Source organism: Chelonoidis abingdonii, chromosome 9 (assembly GCF_003597395.2).
Source record: "Chelonoidis abingdonii isolate Lonesome George chromosome 9, CheloAbing_2.0, whole genome shotgun sequence".
In the NCBI taxonomy this organism is placed as follows: Eukaryota; Metazoa; Chordata; order Testudines; family Testudinidae; genus Chelonoidis; species Chelonoidis abingdonii.
The window spans coordinates 68,730,855-68,754,980 of NC_133777.1; the positions used below are offsets into that span (position 1 = coordinate 68,730,855).

At 37.2% G+C, this 24,126-nt stretch overlaps 1 protein-coding gene across 1 annotated transcript in view; it reads left to right on the plus strand.

Annotated features, from left to right (window-relative positions):
- Window positions 1-24,126, plus strand: part of EFL1 (elongation factor like GTPase 1) — a 170,855-nt gene that overhangs the window by 50,282 nt on the left and 96,447 nt on the right. The window contains 3 exon segments of the mRNA XM_075069672.1: window positions 9,669-9,820; window positions 10,924-11,099; window positions 14,764-14,899. Of these exon segments, the coding sequence (XP_074925773.1) occupies window positions 9,669-9,820; window positions 10,924-11,099; window positions 14,764-14,899 (464 nt within the window).

The following is a 24,126-nucleotide window of genomic DNA, read 5'->3' on the forward strand; positions in this document are numbered from 1 at the left end:
GGTGAATTGAAAAATATTATTTTTGTTTATCATTTTTACAGTGCAAATATTTGTAATAAAAATATAAAGTGTGCAATGTACACTTTGTATTCTGTATTGTAATAGAAGTCAATATATTTGAAAATGTAGAAAAATATCCAAAAATATTTAATACATTTCAATTGGTATCCTATTGTTTAACAGTGCGATTATAATTTGAGTTGATGGCATGAGCTAACTACGATTAATCAACAGCCCTAGTGGAAACTCAAAAATTTAGAAAAATATTTTCAATTAGTGTTTGAGTTTTGAGAGTAGGAAATAGTTCATGAACAAATGATGGTCAAACTTTTTTAAAACCCTTTTGAGGCTGAAATCAAGCATGGAAAATTTTAGTCAAAGAGGGAAAAGTTAAGGAACTCATAAGTGCCTTTGCAGCCTAAAGAATACTACTGACTACCTATTATTTCTAGATAGGTAATCTAATTAATCCTTTTAAATCTAATATTTACTCATTTCTTGATTAATATGTCAGACAAGGTCAATAGTTCCTTCTAGTTTATTTTGAGAAATCATAATTATATTAACCTGTAATATGTGAGTTTTTGTTTTATTCAATTTGAAATACCTGTCCGTAATATGGTAACACAGTGGCTTAATCCTAGCGTAGAATGCCTTTTTCTGCAGCACTGAGGTCCAGAGACGAGGAAAGGAGAATCTGAAGAGGCTGAAAGGTCAACCTCTCTCTCTCCAACTTCTGCTTTTTTGATGATTTTTTTTCTCTCAGCCCATCTTCGCAAACACTCTGCAGCTGGAAGTCTATGGATTGCTTCTGAGCTGCCTGCAAGAGAACAAGCAAAGCAATGGATAACTTGCTTTGTCCCAAAAAATCGATGGATTTCCAAACTAAAACCTACTTGATAGTAATTCAGTGAATGCTTGATGTTGGTTGTACACATTGCAACATTAAGTTTTTCATGGCTTCTGTTTATCTTGCAACGGAGCTAGTATGCAGTCACAGAGGAGTCAGTGACAGCATGAAAGCCCTATTAAGTGAGCAGTGCTACTTGTGCTAGCTGAGCAGTGTGTAGTCTTGGTGTCATGAGGATTCTCTGTGATTGGTGGGATTGGGACCTAAGGCTCCTTGTCTTGCTCTGGTTCCCTCTTTCAGTCTTTCCTGTGTAATTTCAGTTATCTTTGCCTGACCACTCCATTTAGCTGTACATTCTCTTCCTTGAGAGCTGAAAGTCTGAGGTTGTCTGTGTGGGTGACCCAGTAGTTGTTGAAGTTTGCTTTCACCTCTCCTTGATTTTGCTAGCTGGGGAGAACATTGGCCTTAAAATCAAAATATGAACTGTCATTAGTATGTTTATATATCCAGTGCCTGATGTGCATTAATCTTATTTTGTGTTCTGCTCCTTATGCTATAACATATATAAATGTTATTTGAAAGCATTATTTTTTTAAATATTTCTAATAATAGTTCTTGGAATGACTAGTCATGTTGGAATTGACATTGAGAGAAGCCAGGATAAACTCCAGATTGAACTACTGGCTAAACAATAACCCTGACTTAATGGATTACATGTTATACCAGGAGAATAATTAACTTAAATCAGTTCACACAAGATATCTTCTAATTCTTTCTTTAACAGTTGGAATCAGAGCTGTCCTACATCAAACTATACGCTATTTAAAGTACACATTCTGCTTTTTTTTCCCTGTAAATCTCAGGGTTCATTTATCCAAAGGAAAATGGTTGGGTATGTTTTTTAAGGTGTGGTGAGGTATGTGGGTGCATGCACATGTATATACTATGTATTTATGGCACCACATGTGGTAAATCGTATTAATTACACACTCCTGTCCCTATAGCCCTCCTTGGGCTTAGGTCCTTAATTAGTCTTGTAGTCTATCAATGGTCTCAGTCCTGGTATCAAGCTGTACTCCAGGGCTTTGCCCTGGCGACAATGTCCTCACCCTCTCTGGCTGTTTCAGGCCCCAGCTCTCCTACTGGCCTACTAAAGGGTTCAGTTCCCCTTTTGGGGTGCCTCAAAGTCCAAGCCACTTCCCTGAGTAGCTGAAGGGGGGTGCGAAGGAGACCCGGGCCTGCCCACCACTCTGGGTCCCAGCCCAGAGACCCTGTACATAGGAGCTATTGCCGTGTCTCTTTATCTCAGCCATGCTGCTGCTCTAATTCCCTGGGACGCCACCTCAGCACCTTGTCCTGATGGAGTCCCAGCAACCAGCCAAGAGCTCCTTCTCATTTTGCCCAACTTTTGCCAGCACTGTTCTTTCCGAGGTTGTGCAGCTGTCTCAGCCAGCCACACACCATTTATAGTCCTCCAGCTCCAGCAAGGAACTGAACTTACTCTGTCCCTGCAGCTCTTCTTGCGCTAGCCTGCTGGGCCCTGATTGACTGTGTCCCACAAAGCCACTCTAGGCAGCTTGGAGAATTCTCTCCATGGCCCTTTTCTGGGGTGGGGTGTGGCAGGGCAATGAGGCCTCTGGCAGGGGGCCTCAGAGGATCTGGTACACCCCAGCACACAGCTTTTCAAGTATCTGAAGACTGTAATCATATCTCATCTTTCCAAACTAAATATACCCTGTTCCTTCAGCTTTTGCTCTGTTGTCTTGCATTCCATCCCTTTGATCATCGTTGTTTCTCGCCTCCAGATCCTTTGCAGTTTCTCTCCATCCTTTCTGTATACTGGTGACCAAAATTGGACACAGTATTCCAGCTGAGGCCTAACCAGCACCGAGTAGAGTGGTACTGTCACTCCCATGACTTGGATGCTATGTCTCTGTTAATGCAACCTAAAATTGCATTTCCTTTTTTTGGGAGTAGCATCACATTACTGGCTCATGTTGAGGTTGTGATATACCACAATTCCCAGATCCTTCTCAGCAGTGCGCTGCCAAGCCAATTTCCCCCCATTCTGTGGCTGTGCATTTGTTTTTTCTTTAAGTCTAGAACCTTACATTTTTCTTTAATTTCATTTTGTTGTCTATCACCCAGCTCTCCAATTTATTAAGACCCTTCTGAATTTTAGCTCTATCATCCAAGGTATTGGCAACCCCATGTAGCTTTGTGTAATCTGCAGACTTGATCAGTATGCTCTCAATACCTATATCCAGATCATTAATAAAGATGTTAAACAACACTGGACCCAGAACAGACCCCAGTGGAACCCCACTTGAGACTTCCCTCCAATCAGACATCATTCCATTAAAAGTTACTCTTTGATTGCAATTGTTTAACCAATTATGTATCCACTTGGTGGTGGTTCTGTTGAGCCCACATTTCTCCAGCGTACTTAACAGAATGTCATGTGGGACTAAGTCTAAAACCTTGCTGAAGTCCAGGTATATTATGTCCACTTCATTCCCCCATCCATCAAATCAGTTACCCTGTCACAGTAGGTAATCAAGCTGGTTTGTCATGATTTGTTCTTGGTAAATCCATGCTGGCTGCTGGTGATTACCCCTCATCCTCCAGGTATTCGCAAATGGAATGTTTTATGCATTGCTCTAGTAGCTTGCCAGCTATCGAAATCAGGCTGACTGGTCTATAGTTTCTGAGCTGCTCCTTTTAAAAGATGGACACTACATTAGCCCTTCTCCAGTTTTCTGGGACCTCTCCTGTCATGAATGAATCTGTAAATATGATTGCCAGTGGTCTCAAGATTTCTTCAACTAATTAATCCGGCCTCACTGATTTGAAATCATTCAGATTGGTTAGAGGATCACTGGTGTGTTCTTTACTTATCTCTATCTACATCCCTTTCCCTTTATCGTGTATGATAACTTTGCTAATTGTCCAGTCACATGTTGTGTTTTGTGAGAAGACTGAAGCAAAGTAAACATTGAGCATCTCTGCTTTCTGTCATCTTCTGTTACCAGCTCACCTTCTCCATGGAGCAGCAGACCCGCACTATCCTTGATCTTTTTTTTATTATTTATTATTTTATTTTATTTTATTTTATTTTATTTTATTATTTGAAGAACGCTTTCCTGTTGTCTCTGACATTTCTTGCCAGCTGTAACTCACTCTTTGCCTTCGCTTTCCTGATTTTGTACCTACATGTTCGTGTTATTCCTGTGTAAACTTCCTTGATGACATGCTCCTCCTTCCATTTTCCTGTATGTATCCCTTTTGATTTTTAGATAGCTAAAAAGCTCCTTGTGCTGCCACATTGGCCATCTGTGGCTCTTCTTATCTTTCCTCTGCATCAGAATAGCTTGATGTTGAGCCTCTAATATTGCATCTTTTAAGAACTGCCAGCCACATTTCAATATCCTTTTCTTCCTAACTGGTCTTTCCAGTTAGGCACAATGTATACAAATAGCTCTTTCTCTTTGTGTTCTTCTACCTATTACATACTAAATAGAAAAAGTAGAGTCCTAAATAGCCATCATGACTTCTTTTATTTTTGGCATTAATTTTGATCTCAAAATTTTGTTTTTGTTCACACCAAATATTTTTTTTTTAAATTTTATCATAATTGAACTGAAAAGGAGTCTCTCTCCTGATGAACTGAAGACATCTGATTTGCATTAGACTGAATGACTCTCTACTCAAGGAATGCAGTAAGGGCTCTGTGTTCCATGGCTTAAAGCCTGACCTTAGAAGAATTCAGGACGCTGGCAGATGATGATGGAGGCTTTCTTTTTCCGATTTTTTTGGTCAGCTTGCTTTAAAAAGGAAGGTGTGATACTGGATGATGACAAGCAAGAAGACCAGCATCAAGTGATTTGTTTCTTGAGTACTGGTTGGACCATTATTTTAAAGTAACTAGAAAAACAAGGGAACAAAATAAGACTAAGGGAAAGAAAGGAAACATTTAGCAAACTGATCTGCATTGTTTACTCCCACTTTATCATCTCTGTTTTTGGTTTTATCTTTTCAGACAAACTGACTTTTCTTTTCATATTGTTAACCACTCTGTCTTTTGACTTTGAACATTTGACTGTTTTAAATCTTCTTCCCATAAACTTAAAAACAGAACTGTGCTAATAAATATCAGCATACTGTCATTTTCACTTTGTGCAAAGATTACTAAGGAGTTCTGTATAAAATTTGCTATATGATTTCAAATGGACTCAAATCTGTCCATTTTTAATACTTTATAATAACCCTATGTGGGAATTCTAGTTCAGAAGAAATGTTCTTTGATCAGTCATGGTTATGTTTCTTAGCTTAGCTAAAGCTGTGCCTCTTTAGAGTATTACTTCAAGATGATAGCGAAAGCATGGCAAATAAAACTTTATACAGGAAAATCCAGGAGTGGAAAATGACGAATTTATTTATAGGAACCCTTCATCATTTTGTATAAAAAGTTACATTAGAAGAAATATGCAATTCAGATGTGACTGCACTCCATACTACCCCGCCCAAAAATGGTTTGCTAACCAAAAATAGTTAATGTACCAAAAAAGTTATGTATCTTACGTAAATTTTGTGTCTGACAGTTAAAAACGTGAACTTCTTAAAAATAGAAAAAGTACCACTTCCATTAGAAAACAATGTGCCTTGCATAAATTTACCAGTGCACTGTCTTTTAGAGCACAGGAGTAGTCTTTTTTTAAAAAATTATGCACTGGACAATGCATCATATAAGCAGTGATGGAAAGTGAAATTGTTTAATCAGTTGAGATGACTACTTAATTCTTGAGATAGAATAATAATGCCACGTCATCTCTGTAATCTGATGACCTCTCATAAACTAAATATTGTTGGGCATAAGCAATACTTTTGAAAGACCTCCAAAGATAACCAGATGTTTCAGGGAGTGTTGCTAGTGACCCATTAGATTTCATTCTTCTCTTGGAGTCTGTAGTAAAGCTTTGCTCCAGTACTGTGCTAATGAAGGTGACAACTTGTTCTTGGGTCAAACCAATTTTTTGTGTATGTATCCAGTGGAGATTAGATATAAGTAAAAATCTTTAAAATGTAGTTGAAGTTGTAAATATCTATTAAAGTGTCAAAAGCCTTAATAGTACATGTTTGATTGAGAACACAACAGTAGTCAGCTTGGAAATTTAAATATGGACTCGGGGGGAGACACACACAACAAAGTGGGTTTATTTGAAGAGTGGTCTCTAGATGGACAGATTGGAGGAAGAAGGAAAACTTTTCTTCTAAGCTGCCCCCCATATGGGAGCACTCCTTTCCCAACTGCCCTATGAAGTGCTCTCTTTTCACTTTCTCTGAATAGGCTTTCTACTTCTCTCCAGATCCATAAAGCCTGCAGACATGCTTTAAGTGCTTTCTGAATTGGAGCCTAAAGCATGTACTTAAGTCCATCTTTATTCAGGACACCACTTAATTGAAGTCGTGAATGAAGCACCCAAACAAAACAAAATGAGTTAGGGGCATATGTGATATCAAGATTTGTTATGACATACTTTGGTCAAGTACCATTATGGCTTTGAAGTGATTCTTCATGATGCACAACTTGGCACCAAAACATTAATAGAATTGTGCGTGTGTGTTGCCCCTTAAATTTTAGCTAGATATTATTTGTTTCTAGAATTGAAATATAATTGGAAGTATTCCACCTCTCTGTTTTGTCTGTTCTTTCCTTGTTTTCCTTTACTACCAACATTGACCATAGTTTCTCTCCAGTTTTGCAGCATTATGGTGGGATATATTTCTAATAAATAATTGGTAATTATCATCATTGCATAACATTAAAGAATTGCCTATAGTGAGAGAGTAAATGAACCTTAAATATATAAACAACATCACTAATAGTATATTACTTCACTAATCTGAATTTTAGGGGAAAATGTTCAAGGTGTAGTTCAAGTTGTAAATAATCTATTAAAGTGTAAAAATCCACACAGTTGCTGTTTGATTGAGAAGATGACTGCAATTGTCAGCTTCAGAATTAAGAAGCGAGACAACAAAGTGGATATATTTGGGCAGTGATAGTTGTTGAGCTGTGCATTCTCTCAGAAAGAACTGCTAACATTTAGTACAGTATTTTATTTTTTTAAAAAGTTACATGTGAGGATTTAATAGTTGAAACACATGAGCAAAAAGTAATCTTCTCATAAGGCTTGAATACCAATTTGAATGGACCCTTCATCCATTTTTCATGGAGAATGCAATTCCTTAAAGTAATGATCCCGAACCTTAGGATCCTGGGCATGATATTAGGGCCTGCAAAGTTTTAAACCACCTCTTTGTGCCTGTTGAAACATCTGTGTTACAGATTTGTAGTGTGTCATGACCTTCATTTGTCATTTTCCTCTTCTTTTTAGCAGTATAAAGCGAGGAGATTATTAGTTTCCCGGCTTTCACCATACTGGTCCTGTAAAATTTTCGATTATTGTCTACTTATTCTTAACACATTGTGTGACCTATCTTTCAGTGAAGAGAAGTTGGTGGAGAGTGAATTGGGGATGGGAGAAAAATCTGAATAGGTTTTAAGGAGACTAGGACAGTCTTACGTTTTTCCTCAAGTTTCCTTGTGGTTTTTGCTTTATTTTTTTCAACATCAGATACAACAGTTAAAAATTCTCCTCTTAATATATTTTGCATCATTAAATTTCAAAGCCATTCGCCACCACACATGGAGGATGTGGCATACACATGGTGGTAATATTAAAAGCCATTTATGTACTTCCATAAAAGTACATGTTTACGAAATGCCCTAAACATGTTTACATTACAATTTACACATTTACAAAATGCCTTAAAGAGATTTTTCTTGGGAAAAACCAAGACAAGACATGCCTCAATCGTTGAGGAAAGGGAACGATTTATGTGTAACCAGGCCACAGTGATGTATCTGAGGTAGCTGTGCAGCTCACCTAAGCTTTGAGAGAGTTTGAGTTGTGAGTGGGACCCAGACATGTGGATCTTTCGTGTCTTCACCCTTTTCTCTGTTTGCCATGGACCTCTGAGGATATGGACAGTACATCTGTTTGGAAGGAGCTGTTTTTTGAGTTACTCTAATTGGCCATTGGTCACATGCTTCTGGAGAGAAGCATCTGGCAGTTAACAACTACAGTTGGGCCAGCCTTGTTAACACAATTGGAAACAGTGGGACTGCTATCCCATGATCCAGTTGGAGACTGGTAGGACTGTGAGTTCCACCCTACAAGAGGTGAAGGTAGCAAAACGTATCATCTGAGGATGCACTCATGAGAGATTACAAGGGGATATAAAGTACCATTTACCCTGCAATCTGGGGGTACAGTAGGAATGGGGGGGTTATAGCCTAATGAACTGCAGAGTTCCACTCTGGAAGGAGTTCGGGCAGAGGCCTGTCACTTGGAAACAGTGCCCATGAAAGAGATCACAGGTAAAGCTCACTGATGAGCCATCGTGTAGAGGAAGCTAATGGAAGGTATTTGGGAAGCGACTGTGGTTGGACTGAAATTAAGTGTTTATATGGCCTCCACATACTTGCGTGCCTCTTATCACAAGTTTTCTTTATGGGCAGATTTTGAAAAATGCAGTTAATTTAAAAGTAAATTTAAAAATAAGCCATTGATATGCAATGAAAATGTGTGAGAAAAATTGTATAATTGTATTTAGAACAATTCTATCTATATTACCTTTTGGAAGGAATTATGCTGCTAAGAAAAATAAAAATGAGAAAGGTCAGGTTCCCTCAGGGCTAAATATCTTTGTGGTTAAGTTCTTTAAATCTAGGTTTTTTTCTGGTCATTCTGCTTGTGACTTAGTATATTTGTTTTTCTTTGCAATATAATTTTGTTTTGTTTTGTTTTTTAAAGAAAGGGAGACTATGAACTAATGAGAAGTAGTACCAGAATATTAAAATTCTCTTTGGCTGTTTAAATGCAAATCCTTTGCTCTGCAAGACGCATAAGATGCAGTTATTTTGGATAGGAATTAATTTGAATTAGTGTAAGGTAGAAGTATCCAGTGAATTGATGTATGAAGGAAATATAAATACAGGAAGTAAAATCCTGGTTCCATTGATGTCTGTGGCAAAACTGCTATTGACTTAAGTGAAGCCAGGATTTCACTCTGCGTATTTGTTAGGGTTTGTTTTTTTTGTTTTTTTTAAAGCTGTTCCTTCACTGCTTCGTGTTAAGCTCATTAAAGTAATGGTTTCACATGCTATTTAGGGTAGATACCAGCTTAGAGAGCAGGTAAACCAAACAAAACCTTTTCGCCGCTCTGGGTAGCTTCCAATCTTGGCTTAGAGATGTAAATTTGGATGCCAGAAATAGTACAAGTAATCTAAAATGAATGTATTCACTGATAGTTGGTTAGAAAATATTTTTTCTTGCGATTTGTTTGTTAGTGTGATTTAAATATTTCTAAACTGCACACTTACTGCATTGTATTCTCTGCTATTACTGTAATAGCACTAGCTTGTGATTCTAATTATCATGACTGTTATCAAGTCACTATTCATCAAAAGAGTGATAATTCTCAGAACAATTACACATGCAATGGGTTTGTTTTAACACCACAAGTATCAGCAGAAATGTAGCATAATAGATTCCTCCTGGATGTGGCAGAAGAATGGGATATTTTATTTCTGCCTTAAAAACTGCTGGAAATACATCACTATCAAACCTTGACATTTTTTGGGAAATTTAAGTTCAGTTTTGTCTGTCTCGGACATAATATTGCAGTTCCTTTGTATTTATTGGAAAGTGAATAGTATTTCCAAATGTTAATGATTTTAAATGGAATATAGGCCTTTAACACAAGAATTAATTGCTCAAAGACATGAGCTTGCAAGACGAAGACATGCAGAAAAATTGGTAGCCAGTCAAGGACAAGAGCTACCAGAACAGGCCCTTTCTGAAAATGAATCTGAACTGACTGTGAAGACTGGTGAGACAAAAGGTACAGTATTTCTCAGGACTGTCTTCTGTCATCCATTTTTCTCATGGGGAAATACTTTGCTTTTATTACAGTAGCGCTTAGGCGTCAGCTGAGAACAGGACCTGATTGTGCTGGGTATGCACTGTACAAACATAGAATAAGAGAGACTACCCTCCCGAAGAGTTTGCAATCTAAATAGACAAGACAAAGGGATAGTATACACAAACGGAGTGATGGTTTACAGATACCATATTAGTGCCAGAAATCTTTGTTGGGTTATATAAATGTTCTAGATGTGGTTTGGTGAAGTGGGATTAACTACATGGAAAGACAGCGGAAGTGGATAAGAGGGTAGGGCAGGGGTGAAAAGGGAGGGAAGGAAAGAGAGGAGCCTAGAGGCCAGGTGGAGTGAGAGTAAGGTGAAGAGTATAAGGCAAAGAGAGGGAGGGGTTGGCGCAAATAGCCAGTCAAATTAGTCGATCAGTATCACTATTATCTTTAACCTGAATGTCGTTATATGTAAATAGCCTGTTAAGTGTGTATGATTATAATAAACTGGACTTTTAAATAAGTGAAAAGGTTAATCCCTAATGGTAGCAGCGTTACTTACAGACTATCTCCACCAACCTCCTTCACTTCCTAAAAGCATTTAGTTTGTCTATTTAAAAGAACATCTGGTAGGGAAATTTGGCTCTGTGGTTTCTTAGTAATGCTTTGTCTGAGGGCTTGTCTGCACATACACTTTGTATGCCCTCACCCCCAGTACAACCCCCCTGGTGTGGGCGCAGTTATGTCAGTGCTTCATACCTGCAGAGATATTCCTATGTGGGAGGGAAATAAGCTTTGTTAGTGTTAGGCACCTTTTGTACTAATATAATTCTGTCCACCATAGGGGTTAGACTGCTAAAACTATATTTTGATACAAAAATCTTGCTCCTAACCTAAATGGTTACACCAGTACAAAAAATGTGTGAATAAGGCCTGACTCTTGAGTCATAACAGCAGTTCCTTGCTTGCTCCTAATATTTCTTCGCAAGTGATTGGGTGCTCTGATTCATTATTATTTTTTCTCAAGATGCTACAGAAACTGTTTTTACACTTCATTATTGTTTAACTTTGATTAGGTGATGAGCAGGAGCTCACTAGTCAAACAGAGAGCATGACCCTAAAAACTGTGAAACAAGAAGCAGACAAGGAGTCTTTCATTGCTTTTGCTAGAGTGTTCAGTGGTGTGGTGCGAAGAGGGCAAAAGATCTTCGTTCTGGGACCAAAATATGATCCTGCTGAATCTTTGAACAAGGTAAGAGGTGATTGTAAAATGTTAACATAGTTTGGGATTGTTTCACAACACTGGTAACTTAAACAACTTTTCAGATGCCGTTCAATTAATAATTTTGGGTAATTTTTTTTTCCAGAAATCTCGAAATGACTTAGGAAATTAATTACCAAAATTATACTTAGTATTTTTATTGTAACAAAACTGAGCATTATGTGCCTAATCATAGATTGTAAAATGAGGGGCTATCAGTCTCACTTGCATTGCAGCTCCGAGTGGAAATTTAAAGAAGTATTGGTGGTTTTGTATGTCATGCATCCTGTTTTTAAGAGTGTGTATAAAAATCTATGCATAGTGTGTGTGAGTTACATTAGCTGTTTTTCATGTGACTTGCAATACTTCTGTGTGCCTATTTTAATCAGCTGGCTAGTATCTGAATGTTGTTGTGTATTGTCTAACTGCCAGCTCATTGCTATCACTAAAGTTTTGGAGGCTTTTAAATCAAGATTTCTGAACATTAATCTATGAAAAATAGGATTTTGCCTAGTATGTAAGAGATGCCTTTTCATGGATATGTGATTGGGCCCTTGTTCTTATGGGAGACAGACTACGTTCTAGGGTAGGGTTCATATAGTTATTCCACAAAGAGTTACAGCTGTGATTTTTTTGTTTTTGTTTTGTTTTTGTTTTTGGAGCGTATCAATTCATAATGGATCACCCTTTGATTTTACTGGAAAAAATCTGATGATAAACCTTAGCTTGATGACTATAACAGTTAGCCTTTTCCAGATGTTAGAACTAAGCCAAAAGGGTAGTTTAAAGATGACCTGCAAAGGATTTCAAAGAATTTGGACCTGTGCCCTTTTTAGCTGCTTCATAATGATAAAGAAAGCCTGGAAGTTTTTGTGTAAAGTTTTCATTTTTGGTGTGTTTTACCTGAGCAATATCAGACAATTCACTTCCCATCATATCGAGTTTTGCTCTGGCTAAAAATTATTTTCTCAGTTACTCAGCTTCCACTCTTTTGACTCTGGTAAGGTCATTAGTTCACTAGTTTTACAGTCATCTCAGAGTCTTTCAAGCTAGACAGAATGTGAGTTTCTAATGTAAAATATAAGCAGGAAGAAAAAAGTTGTGTGTGGAAGGTGAATATTCTGAACTTTCTCTGCTTCTTTATATAGATAGAACTCAAGTCCAAGTTCTTTTTTTTCTTTGCAGGTCACTTTTATTAGGAGGAAGGGACAGCTGATTAATTAAAACTTAATGTGTACAAAGTATAGTGGTTTAATTTCAGACTAGTGCTTTCAGATAAATACATAAAGATTTCTGATCAATACATACATACATTTTCAGTAAATTTTGGTTAAATGTAATTTGAAATTTGGAAAGGTAAAAGTAGAATTTGATATAGATATCATCATACATGCACTGTCTGAAAACACACTTGCACATACACCAAATTTACTTAACACATATTCATTTACTGTCAGTGTCAGTGAATTACTAGAATCAGTATTTTGGTGTGCAAATTGATATTTTATAATTGGATTGTGGCACACAAGCACAGACAGAAGAACTGACCAAAGTTTTAATTTCAGAATAAATAAAAAAACTACTTTGTTAATGATTAGCATCTGTTGGGGGATTTTTTTTGGATGCTGTAGCAGGAGGTTTTAAGTTTGTGCTTATACTAAGTAGGTATTATGAAGGTTACTGTGATATTTCTAAATTCCTTTTTCTGTTAAATTATGCCAAATTGTTTTTATTGTTGCTTTTTCATCTAAGGTATTTTTTTTAAGAGGATCACCTTTTTGGGTTTGGAAATCCCATAATGTACGGCTAACTATGCTGCCTTTGAGGGTGGTATGAATGGCTTTCAGGTTATCAGTGCTGTGATCTTCCTTCAGTGGCATAGATGTTCATTGGGAGGAAACTAGAGGAGTCTCCCACACATGCATCTTTTCTTGTTTTTCTTCCAGCTCTCCACCTTTCAAAGCCAAACTATGCTTCATTTCGTCTCACCCCGCCCTCCACCATGTTTGCTCGTTAGCACTTCCCCATCTCATTGCAGGGAGCATGATGACATGTTCCTTAGAAGGCATTCTGAGAGGCTTTGAAATTCTGGAAGGGAGCCCAGTTGATTTATCAGAGTTTTGTTTCTAATAAATGTCTGCTCAGCTAGACAAGTTAGTGAACTTTAATGCCTGTGCTGGAATCATATTTTTTACTTTGGATAAGGTAGTGCGGGGATTCTTCCACACTCTCACCAAAAGTCAATTCCTTGTATTTCAGTCATGACAAGGCTTTTTACCCTATTTTGTCCTACCCGAGTAAGACTTAGGAAGCAAGGAATGTTTGTACATTACTAGAGCATGATTTATCTTAGGAAGGTTCAAGACTGTAAATGTCAGAAAGTATATTCATTCTGCGCAAGGGCTCTGCCAAGTTTATTTTACCTAATTGGATAAAATAATTCCTCTGAGAGGCTTACTGCATTAGTGGAAAGGATATACTAAAATCTTTAAGATCAGTCTACTTTATCAATGGTCTCTTCTAGAACAGAGAAAGTAGACACATCTTTTTTGATATTTAATGTAACTACTTGAGCTTCACTTCATGCTTTAATGCATTATAGAATTAGGCCTGAATTTTCAAAAGTGACAGCTAATTTTGGTTGGCCAACTGCAGACAGCTATGGCCTAATTTTCAGAATTGCTGAGCTTTTGAAACTCGTACTGACTTTAGTTAAAGTTGGAATTGGCAGTGCTCTGAACTTATAAAACACAGGCTTTACGTGACTGAAGTTAGACACCCAAAATTAGAGGTCACTTGAAAATTTGGCTTCTGTGGACATGATGTTCAGACTGAACATCTTGGAGTGCATTAACACTAATCCTTCCCTTCTATTTCATAAATACTGTCTGGACTGACACAGAAGATAGAAGAGAAAATGTGAATTTTTTCTTATTTGGTAACTTTGTTCTTCAAGATCTCCTGTTCCAGTCCAGACTCTATTACTCTCTGATCCTCTATTGCCTTATATTCTAATATCATGTTTCAAATATGCTGCTGTGAAGGTGTTCTTTGACTGTTTTTGAAATTTCAGCTGACTGTGTTGAGCCAACAATCTCGTTACGTATATTCAGAGTTAACATCGTCAAAATAGTTTGAGTACTCTCTCCACTGCTAACTCCAATATCTAGACCATTAGAAGATCTCAAGAAAATGGTTAGGGAGGAAATGTTTCCCTTTGCGGGGGAAAATACTAGTTAATGAATTGTGTTCAGTTTTGGCTTTTGTTATTTTGGAACTGTGTTCATAAAAACTAATTTATTACTTATGAAAATATTTGTGTTACCCTTAAAATAAAAAATGTTCTGAGATAAATATGCTCTCTAAAAATTAATAAAAGTAACAAATTACATTATACTCTTGCTACTATGTCATTCTAACAGTAATTTTTCATGGTTTCCCTGTATGAACCCTGTTTCCCCACAAGTTTGACTTAAAATCGTTTGATTAACACTGATTTCTATCAGAATTTCTTCTGACAGATAACTTTGTTAAACTAAAAATGCTGTAGGTATGTATTTTTTCAGTTCTGGAGTTCTAGAGTCACTCAAAATCAAGTTAATAGCAGTTACTTAGAGATAAATATCCAGCATTGATTATTTTTCTCTGTGCCTAGTTACCATCAGGTTGTTCTGCTGCAGATGATCTGCCATCAATACCTCACATGGCTTGCTGTACATTAGAGAATCTCTATTTGCTGATGGGAAGAGGACTGGAGGATCTAGAAGAAGTGCCTTCAGGCAATGTTCTAGGTAGGACTGTGTTAATGGTTCAGTTCATAGAGCCTTGAATGCTGAGGTCATTCAGTATATAAAAGATGTAGAAATCTTTCTGATCTGATTAAAGTCAATAAGAAATAAATATTAGCTTGAAACTTTGAACTTCATGGTTTAAGTGAATCGAAGATGAAAAAGGACTAGACCATTTTAATTGCAGTATTTCTGACCCTTCAATCACGAAGGGGGGAAAATGCATCAGTGGGACGAATCAGCGATTAAAAGTTAAACTGGTCTGTGTCCTTGTTTATATTCAGTCCTGAACCACTGCCAGGAAAGCATCACCAGCAGGAGGGACTAATGGCAATGTTAGGGTCCAGTGTTTCGTGAACTGTGCAAGGATTAGAAATGCTTTTGCAACAGTGGAAAACTTGTAATCCCAGTTTTCTTGTAGTGTGGCTTTTATCATTATTATTATGAACTATTTGTGTTGTGGTTTGGTAGCATCAAGAGGCCTTTCTCAGGATTGGTGTCCATTGTGTTAGGTTTTGTATAAAATCATAAAATTACATCTCTGCTCCAAAGTGCTTACAAGCATATTGTAATGTCTGTTTGATATTGGTTGCTAAAATCATATCATAATTGACTTTTTTGGGGGGTAAGAGGGTAGTTAATTAAAATGGTGTTTGGAAATGATTGTGATTTTTAAGGTTGATTATCTCTCAACCTGTTGAGTCTGGAAATACTTCAGAGCAATACAGATTCTTTCCCAACCAATAAACTTTTCCAAATCCTCATCTCAGACCAGTGATAGCTAAGAAACATTCTTATGCCTATGACAAATTCCCACACTTAACCCCACTTCTTTGAAGGATAAATAAGTTGCCCTAATCCTTTTGTTCTGTTCTATCCTGAAGGTTCAGTGCTGAACATTTTGCTTTGGTGCTTCAGTTACTGACCATTTCCTGTTACTTATTTCTTTTATTAATGATCTTTTTACCTCAAACAGCATTATGTTCTTATGATCCTTGCCTTAATTTGACATTATGTTTATGGTTTTCCTTCAAAATTTGCCTGCATTATAGTAAAATTTAGCATTTTAAAATCTATAAATTGATTCATATGAAATGTAAAAATAGGTTGCATATTGTGAATATAACAGACAGCAATCTAGTATGGTCTTTCATCTGTATATATTACTAAAGGGCTGTATTTTTAAAACAAAGGTATTAATTTATATGTCAGAGCACTTGCATGTTTAAACTGTTATGTAGTATTATTGATTCAACTAACTTGCCATTATTTTGTAACTCTTGTATTAATCAGCATCAGTAAAATATCAAAAGTCATATTTTTGTAATAGAAGGCTTAAAGAAAAATAGAAACTAGTTTATAAAAATATCCATATGATACTTAAGAGTGTGGCTTATAAATTCCAGATGTAAAATTCTGTCAGAAAAAGAGATAAATACATCATGTGGCTAGCTTGAACAATTCATGATTATTTGGTGACTGTATTTTGTATAAAAAGTACAAGGTTCACTTTGTGTGACTCATGAAGCCCAGTAAATACAGCACTTCTCACATTTGACCTCAGCTACAGAAAGCAGGAGGTCTTGAAGTGATTTAGTATAAAAACAGCTCATGGTCTAGAAGTGAAACTGTTGATTAGCATTTAATACCAGCCAATGTTAATCTAACTATGATTGAAAATGGTGAAATTAGAAGCGGCTAACGATCTCTTAATATACATCAGCTTTTTGTGAAAGCACACATGTATTTCTAAAAATAGATGTTTGCTAGCTCCTCATAAAATCTACAGGAAATTAAATTAAGTTTCCAAATCTTCAGACCTATCATGGAAACTTAAATCAGTTCCAGATGTTTTTAAGTCATTCTCATTTAAAGTGCTGCAGAAACATCCTCAGACACAATATGATATTAATCTTTTGTCAGTGTTGCCAAATTAATGAATACCAATAAACTGCATTTTTGTCCATAGTTTTCATGAATATGTATTTTGAGAACCATTTAGTGTAGTGCTGCTAGTAAGTAACTTTCCTATGTTGTGTAGATATTTAGTCATATTATAATGTAAAGATGGTGTGTTAACTGTTTCGACTAAGGGTATATTTCAAAGAATAGATGTGTCCTACTAAGTGTAAAAAGCTGCTTTCATGTAAGGCATTGATCCGTTCCCTTCCTTATTAGAACATTTCCTAAGTATCAGATTTCTCTAGTAAATGATAGCTAAAATCCATCATTTGTAGAAATATTAGCTAATCCTGTTTAATACTGTATATTTTTGTCCTTTGCAGAAGTGTGGTGATAGAGTTAATTATTTGCCTTTATTCCATTCAAATGGACGTTGTAGTAATGGCTGTCATGGTATATGACACCTTACCAAGACCTACACGATACTCCTTGGATACATAGTTAAGAACAGTATATTTTTAATAAATTTAGTGTAAAACAAATTATTCAAAACTACATGAATCCAGTGCATTTGAATAGAGCACAATCATCTAAATGAGAACATAGACTAAAGTAGCTTATGTTATATGCCATATTTTACTTCATACTTCCCCAAAGAACAGACTCTTCTGAGCTGAAGACAAAGGGAAGGCAGGTGTGAACTGACTGCTCTTCAGATTGCTGCTGGGAACAAAGACTTAGAGTGGACAGAGAGAGCAAAAATGGAGGTCAGAGAATCAGGGCAAGGTGAAGCCATGGTTTCTGCTAATATGAATTCTATCATAAACTTACCTCTCTCATGATAACCTAAAGACTTCCAGATGTTGTATTACAGTGACTGTTAAATGCTACCCAGTTTTTGAAAACAAAACAAAACAAAAAACCCTCTTCATATTGGATCAGGTGCTAGAAGAAATAACTCCTGCTCCAACTTTTTGTACTGCAGCGTGTTCCTTTTTAAAAATTAAAGAAAGGTTTGTATATACTGGCTCAAGATTGGGTTCCAGTAATCTAGGCATTTAACCATGCTCATCACTTAGTATCACATTCTAATCACTGTGTATTGCCTACTACTGTATCTAGATCCTCAGCAGCTGGTGAATGTGAGGCTATGTCTACACTACGGACCTTATAACAGCACAGCTGTACTGCTGTAAGGTGTCCTGTGTAGCCGCCATTCGTTAGCAGGAGAGAGAGAGCTCTCCTGCTGGCATAATTAAAGCAACCCCCAGCAAGCGGCGTTAGCTATGTCAGCAGGAGAGCCTCTTTTTTGCCAGTGAAACTTATGTCGGTCACGAGGTGTTGTTTTTTTCACTCCCCTGACCAACAAAAGTGGTAGTGTAGACAAAGCCTGAGTTTATTTGCAAGCATCTTATGTTAGAGCTTTGTACTGGAACTTAAAGTAGTTTGAATATGCTAAGTTGCCCTTTTTCGGTTAAAAATAAGTGGATAAATATACACACACAAAAAACACAAGTATGAAATATTTAAAAGAACAAAAACAGCTCTTTCTGTATTGATCTGACCCATAAAAAAATGGTTTGATTATAACTGTCATTGCTATTTACCTTTGTACAGTAGGCACCCTTAGAAAGGTTTGCTGGTCTGAAAGTCTTCTCTTTCCAGAAAATTTCTAATTTTTTTTTTAAAAAAGGAATATTTCTGGAACCAAAAGATTCTTTCAAAATGGTGGAACTTTATTAAGTTCACCCATTGTATAATGAGCATCTGGATATGCTATTTTTTTAAATTTAACTGAAGTGTAGATCCTTTCAGAAATATGAAACATCCCAAGCTTTGTCTGGATTTTATGAGTAAAATTATTCTTTAATAGCATAATATCAGAATTGGCACTAAAGCAATTAAGGCTGTTAACCAAAATATATTTAGTATTTCACACTTTTAGCGCACTTATATCTGATCTCTGAGTATATTGACAAATGGGTTTGAATTAATACTTATCTAGAACATGCAAACTGAAGCATCATTCATAATCTGATATTTTAAGCATTTTCAAAAGAGTTAAAAGCCCTATCTGTCTTCTAGTTTGTTTCTTTTCTCTTCTTATAAAAGTACATTGTTAATTTGTGTAGCTTAATAAACACCTTTTCTGACTTCTCAATGACAGAATGCAATATCTTTCATATAAAAGGGAGCTTGTAATAATTACAGGTGCTAGGCTTTTATGACTGCAGTTAGTAACAGCAATTTCTGTTTTAAAGCCAATTTATCTTTCAGCTTCAAAGGATGCATAAGTGCTTTCTCTCCAGCCATATAAGGAAATTACTTGTAAATTATCTAGTAAATTAAGGAAGCTGAGTTTTACCCTTTGTAATTAAATTATTTCCATATGGAATATGCAGTTAATCATGACTACCTTTTTCACTTTTTAAAATTTGCTGTATAGTTTTTACTTTTTCTGCTATAGATTGTATATAATCGAATTCTAACAAGCCACAGTCTCTGCCAGGTCCTAATGAGCAGCCTTGCAGTACCTTTTGGTTTCTAATGAGATGTAATTGCCAAAGAAATTGTTTGATGTGATGTGAAGTTGGGCGGAAAAAAGCCTTGACCGGAATCCTAAGACACTGAAAAATATCTAAAAACCAATCATATAACTCTCAAAGTATTGTCTTATAAGCAAGAGGTGTAGTGATTTGGATTCTAAATCTGTCTCTTACAAATCGTCATTCAGCACAAGATGTTTTAAGGTCCGTCCCGTACCCCTTTTTGTTAGAATCACATTTCCACAGATACTTCTTGACTACCTCTCTTCCTTCGCCCCTAATTTTTAAAGGACAGGGCAGTGTTTACCTGACTGCACATATGCCCTGGGCTTATGATTGTAGTATGTGTTTTCCACTTCCCAGAATTTTTTTCTGAAGGTTAATTCTTATTTCCACATAACAAATCTTTTGACTTGCCTTCTTAGAGCTCTGAGCCTTTTTCTTAGGAAAGAGCTGTCCATATCTCTTAAAAACCATGCCCTAAAATTTTATCTGACCCACAAATGGGGGGGAGTTAAAATATTATTTTATGTTTTGATTGTTGCAGCAACAGGTGCCTCTAAAACCACTGTAAGTAGATGGAAAAAAATGTATTTTTTGCCACATTACTTGGCCAAACACCCCCATCCTAAATGTGTTAAATGTCACTTTGGCAGGAGCATAACAACTTCTTGATGTGGGGCACTAGTCATTCAAATCAACAAGGTGGCCACTTTGTCTTCTGGATGTGGATTTATCCAGTTTTATCAATTGGACCTGTCAGCTTCCAAGAACTTAATTTAGCTGGAAAATGTTTCAAGTGGCACATTAAGGTTCGTCCACCTTCTGCAGTACGCTGCTTGCTACATCCCTTGTCAGTCCCTACTGTCTCTGATAGAATGAGAGAGCCATGAAACAAGGATGATAACTCTGTGTTAGTTTTTCTAATGCTGCATTCTTCCCTTTCCCTTTAAGACGTGCTGCTTATTGAGAGAGATTTAACGGACTCGTTTATTACTTTCAAAGTTCTCTGACAGGAAGTGGGTCAGCTGGTACTTACCCTTAATAGATATTTTCCTTTCTGGTAGATGAAGTAATTACCATTGTCAGTCTTCTCTGTGTCTTCTAGGATGGGAGAAAAGAGACCTGTGACAAACAAACAATTACTTATAAGCAAGGTTCCCTTCTGGGTCTTTGACCTTGCAGAGTTGCATGTAGAAAACCATGTTTATACATAGTTGTTTTGAATAGCCCATTTCTATATTATCTTAGTAGGCTTTTGTTTAACGGTATTTAAACATTTATTTATTTTTTGTCTGGAAAGCTGATGTGTATATTCACCCAGTGAGAGGGACACTGAGGCCTACTTTGGTTTTATCCTTATTTATCTCCTCAGGCCCTAAAGGTTGACTGACCCTCTGGCCATCCTATAAAATTTACACTTTTTTTTTCCTATTCACCTCAAGTTTTTTTTCCCCATTATTTTTAAATTAATATCTATTCATACTTTCCCATTTTTCCAGTGGTGATGCCTGCCTGTCTTATAATAGAACTAGAGAGGTTTAGGTAATTAAGACATATTCAGCCATAGCTGTCTCACCCGCTCCCACTCCCCGACCCACCCCAATGAAAGCTGTTGTGAAATCCATTTGAAAACACTGGAGCCCAAATGATCCATGAGAGTTATGCATGGAAGTTTTTTTCCCCTTGGATCAGTTCAGTACTGATCCACACTTCTGATAAGGACCCCCATTAATTTCAGTGATTTATTTCTCATAGGTAAGGCTAAGATTTAGTCATAGGTATTGTTAGTAAAAGTCATGGACAGTTCATGGGCAGTAAACAAAAATTCACAGCCTGTGACCTCTCCATGACTTGTACTATATACCTCTGACTAAATCTTGGGTGCTCTTTGGTGGGGGCTCCAGGGGTGATGCAGGTGCTCTGTGGTGGGGGTGACGCAGGTGCTCTGGGGCAGGGTTCCTGGTGGGTGCTCTGGGATGGAAGTGACAGCCCATGGCCTGGGGGCACCACTGGTGCTCGAGTGGGGAGGAGCGGAGAATATGCAGCCTGAGACCGTCGCTGGTGTTCTGGGGGGTGGAGGGGAAGACGCATGGTGATCCTGGAAAGTCACTGAATTCGTGACCTCTGTGACAGTCGCAGCCTTACTCGTATGCAAAGGAGGAGGATAGTTTTGTGGTTAAAAGCACTGGACAGGAACTTGGAAGATCTGAGTCCAGTTCCTGGTTCTGCCGTAGACTGTGTAAATTTAGGCAGGTCTCATAATCTTTCTGTTCCTGAGTTCCTAAAATGTAAAATGAAGTTAACAATGCTACTTTTCCTTCATGTTGTAGGGATACTGTACACTCATGAAAGTTTTGAGGGGCTGAGTCACTGTGGGTGATGAATGCCATAGAGAAGACTATTAATAAATTAAATTGAAATAAAAATTTAAGGATCAAAACATTAGTCAAGCCTATTAGCTTTTTGTTCTTACCAAAGGTAAATGTGCATTTTTGAGAATTTTAGTATTTCTATATCAGTTTATAGACATGTGGCTAGAGGTTATATTGGTGGTTCAGTGGAGGAGTTGGCCCAGCTTCTGAAAACAAGCTAAGAGCTTGTTGCAGCCATAGAACTATCCACAGCTGTGTAGATGGCATGCCCTGAAATAGTCATAGGACTTGGGATTTCCAAAGGAAACTAAGGGAGTTCAGCACCTAAAGCTGGGATTTTATTCCCACTTCCCTTAGGCTCGTATGTAAATCCCACCCAGAATGGTCTGACTTTTCCCAAATATTGAGGGAATTTGGCAATGAGTTAGAAAGAAAATTAGCCCTCCAGTGCCCAGATCCCCAAAACCCTAGGTGGGAAAGGTGAAGTGAATGGGATGGGCAGGCTCCAAAGATCAGCTTTGTTTTTTACATGGAAAAAAAATTAATTATATTGTGAAAAGCGACTATGAAATGGCATCTCAGGTTTCCTGTGTGAATCACCAATTCAATTGCATATTTATGCATTTTACAAATAATGTTTTCTTTCAAACTGCCGGTCTTGCAGGCTCAGTCTGGAACTTGAAAGTCCAAATATTATGAAAATGTACGTATGCTATTGTGCACCTAATTTTGCATACAATTATTGGTTGCATGTACAGATGGCTAAATGAGCTCAAAACTGGATACTTAGCTGCCCTTGCATATATAGTATATGCAGTCTCAATAACTGAATGAATAAATTAAACGTGTCCTAATACTTACACTTTTATATATTGCTTTTTTAAATATTTGTAAGTAATCTTTTAGATCTGTATGCCTAAATTCATCCTGAACTGACTTTCTGCAAATGTCATTTTATGCTTCTGCATATTATAGTGTAGGATAGAAGTGCTGAGATATCTTGAACTATATTTTCACAAATGGTGGCAATATACAGGTAATGCAAAAGAAAAAAAAGGGTGTTTGAAGATCCTAGAACATGAAACTTTTCTTAAAAATCTAGACAGAAAAACTGTAATTTCTACCAAATACAAAAATATTATTTTAGAATAAAACTATGTAAAATTCAAGGACCACCGGCATTTCATCTTGGTAAGTTTCATATTAAAACAACTGGAGAGCAGAATTCAGGCCACTAGTAATCAAATATTTACTGTCACAGTACTATCATTTACACTGACATCTGGTTGCATGAATTTAGTGAGTTAATTCAGTCCTGGTGTCTTAAAATTCCTCCTGTCCTGTGGGGCAGTGTTTCCCAAACTTGGGACGCTGCTTGTATAGGGAAAGCCCCTGTAGGGCTGAGCCGGTTTGTTTACCTGCCGCGTCCGCAGGTTTGGTCGATTGTAGCTCCCACTGGCCGCGGTTCACTGCTCCAGGCCAATGGGAGCTGCATTATGTCCCTCGGCCCGTGCCGCTTCCAGCAGCTCCCATTGGCCTGGAGCTGCAATTGGTTGGACCTGCGGATGTGGCAGGTAAACAACCCGGCCTTGCCGAACAGGGGCTTTCCCTACACAAGCGGCGTCTCAAGTTTGAGAAACACTGCTGTAGGGGATTTCTTACCTTGAAGGATGAATTCCATTCATAAAAGTGACTTCTTGTTTAAAAACATATTGTCTTCTTGCAGGACAGAGAGAATTTTAAGGGATATATACTGAATGTAGGACTTACGTTTTTTGCAGTGAAAAGTCCCAGTCCATCAAAACACTTATGTGGGTGGGAGATGGTTCAGTATTGTCATTCTGGTTTTGGTGGAAAAGTTTAGGCATAGAAGGCTTTGCAGCTGCAGATGGCCAGGAATGTTTTGACAAAACATTTTTATCAAAATATGCTAGTTTGTTGAAACTGAAACTTTCTGATGAAAATTAGTCTCAGCTAAATTTATGTGAAGGTTTCTCCAGTCCAGCATGGAATATAGAGGGAGGTTCATAGATTCCCAGCAAGAAGGGACCATTAGTCTGACCTTCTGTATAACATAGGTTATAGACCTTCCCCAAAAATAATTCCTACTGCATATCTTTTAGAAAAACATTCAATCTTGATTTTAAAATTGCTTGTAATGGAGAATCCGCCATGCCTCTTGGTAAATTGTTCCAGTGTTTAATTACCCTAACTGTTAAAAAATGTTAAACCTTATTTCCAGTCTGAATTTGTCTAGCTTCAGCTTCCAGCCATTGGATCATGTTATATCTTTCTCCATTAGATTGAAGAGACCGTTGTCAAATATTTGTTCCGTAGGTAGTTATAGACCAGGGGTCAGTAACCTTTCAGAAGTGCTGTGCCGAGTCTTCATTTATTCATTCTAGTT